Below are 7,165 nucleotides of genomic sequence, written 5' to 3' on the forward strand. Positions count from 1 at the left end.
ACACGCAGACTCTCACTGGGGAACGGGTCCCACACATACTGACTCTCACTGGGGTACGGGTCCCAAACACACTGACTCTCACTGGGGTACGGGTCCCAGACACACCGACTCTCACTGGGGTACGGGTCCAACACACACTGACTCTCACTGTGGTATGGGCCCCACACACACTGAGTCTCACTGGGGTACAGTCACACACACGATGACTCTCACTGGGATATGGGTCCCACACAAACTGACTCTCACTGGGGTACGGGTCCCACACACACTGACTCGCACTGGGGTACAGGCCCCACACGCGCTTACTCTCATTGGTGTACAGCTCCCACACACACCGACTCTCACTGGGGTACGGGTCCAACACACACTGACTCTCACTGGGGTACGGGCCCCACAAGCGCTTACTCTCATTGGGGTACAGGTACCACACACTCCGACTCTCACTGGGGTACGGGTCCAACTCTCACTGGGGTACGGGCCCCACACACACTGACTCTCACTGGGGTACAGTCACACACACACTGACTCTCACTGGGGTACGGGTCCCACACACACTGACTCTCACTGGGGTACGGGTCCCACACACACTGACTCTCACTTGGTACGAGTCCCACACACACTGACTCTCACTAGGGTACTGGTCCCACACACACTGACTCTCACTGGGGTACGGGTCCCACACACACTGACTCTCACTGGGGTACGGGTCCCATACAATGACTCTTACTGGGGTTCGATGCCAGACACACTGACTCTAACTGGGGTACGGGTCCCACACACACAGACTCTCACTGGGGTACGGGTCCCACACACGCAGACTCTCACTGGGGAATGGGTCCCACACATACTGACGCTCACTGGGGTACGGGTCCCACACACACTGACTCTCACTGGGGTTAGGGTCCCACACACACTGACTCTCACTGGCGTACGGGTCCCACACACACTGACTCTCACTGGGGTACGGTTCCCATACAATGACTCTTACTGGGGTACGATGCCAGACACACTGACTCTAACTGGGGTACGGGTCCCACACACACAGACTCTCACTGGGGTACGGGTCCCACACACGCAGACTCTCACTGGGGAACGGGTCCCACACATACTGACTCTCACTGGGGTACGGGTCCCACACACACAGACTCTCACTGGGGTACGGGTCCCACACACACTGACTCTCACTGGGATACTGGTCCCACACACACTGACTCTCGCTGGGGTACGGGCCCCACACACACTGACTCTCACTGGGGTACAGTCACACACACAATGACTCTCACTGGGGTATGGATCCCACACAAACTGACTCTCAATGGGGTACGGGTCCCACACACACTGATTCTCACTGGGGTACAGGCCCCACACGCGCTTACTCTCATTGGGGTACAGGTCCCACACACACCGACTCTCACTGGGGTACGGGTCCAACTCTCACTGGGGTACGGGCCCCACACACACTGACTCTCACTGGGGTACAGTCACACACACACACTGACTCTCACTGGGTATGGGTCCCACACACACTGACTCTCACTGGGGTATGGATCCCACACACACTGACTCTCACTGGGGTACGGGTCCCACACACACTGACTCTCACTGGGGTACGGGTCCCACACACACTGACTCTCACTGGGGTACGGGTCCCACACACACTGACTCTCACTTGGTACGAGTCCCACACACACTGACTCTCACTGGGGTACTGGTCCCACACACACTGACTCTCACTGGGGTACGGGTCCCACACACACTGACTCTCACTGGGGTACAGGCCCCACACGCGCTTACTCTCATTGGGGTACAGGTCCCACACACACCGACTCTCACTGGGGTACGGGTCCAACTCTCACTGGGGTACGGGCCCCACACACACTGACTCTCACTGGGGTACAGTCACACACACACTGACTCTCACTGGGGTATGGATCCCACACACACTGACTCTCACTGGGGTACGGGTCCCACACACACTGACTCTCACTGGGGTACGGGTCCCACACACACTGACTCTCACTTGGTACGAGTCCCACACACACTGACTCTCACTGGGGTACTGGTCCCACACACACTGACTCTCACTGGGGTACGGGTCCCACACACACTGACTCTCACTGGGGTACGGGTCCCATACAATGACTCTTACTGGGGTTCGATGCCAGACACACTGACTCTAACTGGGGTACGGGTCCCACACACACAGACTCTCACTGGGGTACGGGTCCCACACACGCAGACTCTCACTGGGGAATGGGTCCCACACATACTGACGCTCACTGGGGTACGGGTCCCACACACACTGACTCTCACTGGGGTTAGGGTCCCACACACACTGACTCTCACTGGGGTACGGGTCCCACACACACTGACTCTCACTGGGGAATGGGTCCCACTCATACTGACGCTCACTGGGGTACGGGTCCCACACACACTGACTCTCACTGGGGTTAGGGTCCCACACACACTGACTCTCACTGGGGTACGGGTCCCACACACACTGACTGAGGGGTACGGTCCCACACACACTGACTCTCACTGTGGTACGAGTCCCACACACACTGACTGAGGGGTACGGTCCCACACACACTGACTCTCACTGGGGTACGAGTCCCACACACATGACTCTGGGGTACAGTCCCACACACACTGACTCTCACTGGGGTACGGGTCCCAGACACACTGACTCTCACTGGGGTACGGGTCCCAGACACACTGGCTCTCACTGGGGTACGGGTCCCACACACACTGACTCTCACTGGGGTACGGGTCCCACGCACACTGACTCTCACTGGGGTACGGGTCCCACACACACTGACACTCACTGGGGTACAGTCCCACACACACCGACACTAACTGGGGTACAGTCCCACACACACTGACTCTCACTGGGGTACAGTGCCACACACACTGACTCTCACTGGGGTACGGGTCCCACACACACTGACTCTCACTGGGGTACAGTCCCACACACACCGACACTAACTGGGGTACAGGTCCCACACACACTGACTCTCACTGGGGTACAGGTCCCACACACACTGACTCTCACTGGGGTACAGTCCCACACACACTGACTCTCACTGGGGTACAGTCCCACACACACTGACTCTCACTGGGGTACGGGTCCCACACACACTGACTCTCACTGGGGTACAGTCCCACACACACCGACACTAACTGGGGTACAGGTCCCACACACACTGACTCTCACTGGGGTACAGGTCCCACACACACTGACTCTCACTGGGGTACAGTCCCACACACACTGACTCTCACTGGGGTACGGGTCTCACACACACTGACTCTCACTGGGGTACGGGTCCCACACACACTGACTCTCACTGGGGTTAGGGTCCCACACACACTGACTCTCACTGGGGTACGGGTCCCACACACACTGACTGAGGGGTACGGTCCCACACACACTGACTCTCACTGGGGTACGGGTCTCACACACACTGACTCTCACTGGGGTACGGGTCCCACACACACTGACTCTCACTGGGGTACAGTCCCACACACACCGACACTCACTGGGGTACAGGTCCCACACACACTGACTCTCACTGGGGTACGGGTCCCACACACACCGACACTCACTGGGGTACGGGTCCCACACACACCGACTCTCACTGGGGTACGGGTCCCACACACACTGACTCTCACTGGGGTACGGGTCCCACACACACTGACTCTCACTGGGGTACGGGTCCCACACACACTGACTCTCACTGGGGTACGGGTCCCACACACACTGACTCTCACTGGGGTACGGGTCCCACACACACTGACTCTCACTGGGGTACGGGTCCCACACACACTGACTCTCACTGGGGTACGGGTCCCACACACACTGACTCTCACTGGGGTACGGGTCCCACACACACTGACTCTCACTTGGTACGAGTCCCACACACACTGACTCTCACTGGGGTACTGGTCCCACACACACTGACTCTCACTGGGGTACGGGTCCCACACACACTGACTCTCACTGGGGTACAGGCCCCACACGCGCTTACTCTCATTGGGGTACAGGTCCCACACACACCGACTCTCACTGGTGTACGGGTCCAACTCTCACTGGGGTACGGGCCCCACACACACTGACTCTCACTGGGGTACAGGTCCCACACACACTGACTCTCACTGGGGTACAGGTCCCACACACACTGACTCTCACTGGGGTACAGTCCCACACACACTGACTCTCACTGGGGTACGGGTCTCACACACACTGACTCTCACTGGGGTACGGGTCCCACACACACTGACTCTCACTGGGGTTAGGGTCCCACACACACTGACTCTCACTGGGGTACGGGTCCCACACACACTGACTGAGGGGTACGGTCCCACACACACTGACTCTCACTGGGGTACGGGTCTCACACACACTGACTCTCACTGGGGTACGGGTCCCACACACACTGACTCTCACTGGGGTACAGTCCCACACACACCGACACTCACTGGGGTACAGGTCCCACACACACTGACTCTCACTGGGGTACGGGTCCCACACACACCGACACTCACTGGGGTACGGGTCCCACACACACCGACTCTCACTGGGGTACGGGTCCCACACACACTGACTCTCACTGGGGTACGGGTCCCACACACACTGACTCTCACTGGGGTACGGGTCCCACACACACTGACTCTCACTGGGGTACGGGTCCCACACACACTGACTCTCACTGGGGTACGGGTCCCACACACACTGACTCTCACTGGGGTACGGGTCCCACACACACTGACTCTCACTGGGGTACGGGTCCCACACACACTGACTCTCACTGGGGTACGGGTCCCACACACACTGACTCTCACTTGGTACGAGTCCCACACACACTGACTCTCACTGGGGTACTGGTCCCACACACACTGACTCTCACTGGGGTACGGGTCCCACACACACTGACTCTCACTGGGGTACGGGTCCCACACACACTGACTCTCACTGGGGTACGGGTCCCACACACACTGACTCTCACTGGGGTACAGGCCCCACACGCGCTTACTCTCATTGGGGTACAGGTCCCACACACACCGACTCTCACTGGGGTACGGGTCCAACTCTCACTGGGGTACGGGCCCCACACACACTGACTCTCACTGGGGTACAGTCACACACACACTGACTCTCACTGGGGTATGGATCCCACACACACTGACTCTCACTGGGGTACAGTCCCACACACACTGACTCTCACTGGGGTATGGATCCCACACACACCGACTCTCACTGGGGTACGGGTCCCACACACACTGACTCTCACTGGGGAATGGGTCCCACTCATACTGACGCTCACTGGGGTACGGGTCCCACACACACTGACTCTCACTGGGGTACGGGTCCCACACACACTGACTCTCACTGGGGTACGGGTCCCACACACACCGACTCTCAGTGGGGTACGGGTGCCTGGAGCCCTGAATTTGTTTGAAATGGTCTCTTTGCCTTTCAGGATGAAGGAGCTGAAACAGTCCCAGGAGCTGGAGGCACTGAAGAAACGGGGCCTGACGACCTAAAGCCCGACAGCGAGTTACACACTTGTGAAGGTGTCTGGCCGCAGGACCGAGACTGAGTGGGAGGAATGGGTGTGGAGCGTGTGACTCTGCTTTGGGGGAGCGGGGAGACAGCTAACCGGCTTTGCATTTTACTGTTCCCGTCTGTTCCCAACCTTCACATCGCGCTTTGAGTCTTGGGAGTAACGAGGGGAGTTTACAGAGGATCGCGAGTCTTAACCGAGAAAGAAAGGACGGCATTTCACTCTCTGCTCCGCATCTCATTCACGCACTTGTGCAATTACATTGGGCCAGAAATAGTTCGGCACTGATGCCCTGGTGACTGGCTGGTTCCAGCATCCAGTAACTTATAGACAGTGGAGGGATACCGGGGAGGTTGTGGCTTACCATAACGGGGGAGGGGGGGCGTGACTGACGATTGCTGTAACTGGGGTGGGGGGGACATTGAAGATTATTGCAATGGGTGGGGGTTGCTGATGTTTTGTGTAGAAAGGTATGAGTATAATCCTGCCATTTCCTCTTAAAAGCAAGTCTGGCTATTGCGGAGAAATTGTCCGTCACAGCCGCGGGAACGTTTCGAGAATGGCGGGTCCCTGGGGGTAATCGAGGGGTGGATTTAGGTGGGAGAGGAGATTGCTCTCCCGCGGTCTTGGTGATACCCCTTCACGGGCAGTTGCTTTCTGGGGGTCCCTGCAATCACTTCATCCCCCACTCTCTGAGGGGAGCAGCCTGTGTGTGCACTGACTGAGGGAGGGGAGGGTCCCGCTCTGTGTGTGCACAGACTGAGGGAGGGGGGCAGCCTGTGTGTACACAGACTGAGGGAGGGGAGGGTCCCGCTCTATGTGTGCACAGACTGAGGGAGGGGGCAGCCTGTGTGTACACAGACTGAGGGAGGGGAGGGTCCCGCACTGTGTGTGCACAGACTGAGGGAGGGGGGCAGCCTGTGTGTACACAGACTGAGGGAGGGGAGGGTCCCGCACTGTGTGTGCACAGACTGAGGGAGGGGGGCAGCCTGTGTGTACAGTTGGATTTATTTTTTGTTAATTTGAGCCAACTTGGATAATGTTGAGCCAATAAATGGGAGGTTGTGTGAGTGTCGCCCTGTGGGGCAGTCAGCACCCGAGTAAATGAAGGTTCCCTCTCCCTCCCTCCCCCTCCCCCTCCCCCTCCCCCTCCCCACTCCCCCCCCTCCACTCCCCCTCCCCACTCCCCACCCTCCCCTCCCCACTCCCCCCCCCCCCTCCCCCCCCCACTCCCCCCTCCCCCTCCCCACTCCCCCCTCCCCCTCCCCCTCCCCTCCCCACTCCCCCTCCCCCCTCCCCACTCCCCCTCCCCTCCCCACTCCCCTCCCCACCCCCTCCCCCCCTCCCCACTCCCCCCTCCCCTCCCCCCCTCCCCACTCCCTCCCTCCCCCTCCCCACTCCCCCCCTCCTCACTCCCCCCTCCCCCTCCTCCCCACTCCCCCCTCCCCCCTCCCCCCTCCCCCTCCCCACTTCACCCCTTCCCCTTCCCACCCTCCCCCTACCCACTCCCCCTCCCCCTCCCCCTCCCCCTATCCACTCCCCCTCCCCCTCTCCCTCCCCCTACCCACTCCCCCTCTCCCTCCCCCCCTACCCACTCCCCCTCC

At 59.5% G+C, this 7,165-nt stretch overlaps 2 protein-coding genes across 3 annotated transcripts in view; one reads left to right on the forward strand and one right to left on the reverse strand.

Annotated features, from left to right (window-relative positions):
- Positions 1 to 5,919, forward strand: part of LOC139232691 (calmodulin-binding transcription activator 2-like) — a 204,100-nt gene extending 198,181 nt beyond the window's left edge. Inside the window, exon 21 of the mRNA XM_070863166.1 lies at positions 5,478 to 5,919. Coding sequence (XP_070719267.1) covers positions 5,478 to 5,541 — 64 coding nt within the window. The 3' untranslated portion in view covers positions 5,542 to 5,919. The remainder of the gene's footprint in view (positions 1 to 5,477) is intronic.
- Positions 1 to 7,165, reverse strand: part of LOC139232695 (profilin-1-like) — a 762,729-nt gene that overhangs the window by 739,152 nt on the left and 16,412 nt on the right. The window lies entirely within an intron of this gene.

This window comes from Pristiophorus japonicus, chromosome 20 (assembly GCF_044704955.1).
Source record: "Pristiophorus japonicus isolate sPriJap1 chromosome 20, sPriJap1.hap1, whole genome shotgun sequence".
NCBI lineage: Eukaryota > Metazoa > Chordata > Chondrichthyes > Pristiophoridae > Pristiophorus > Pristiophorus japonicus.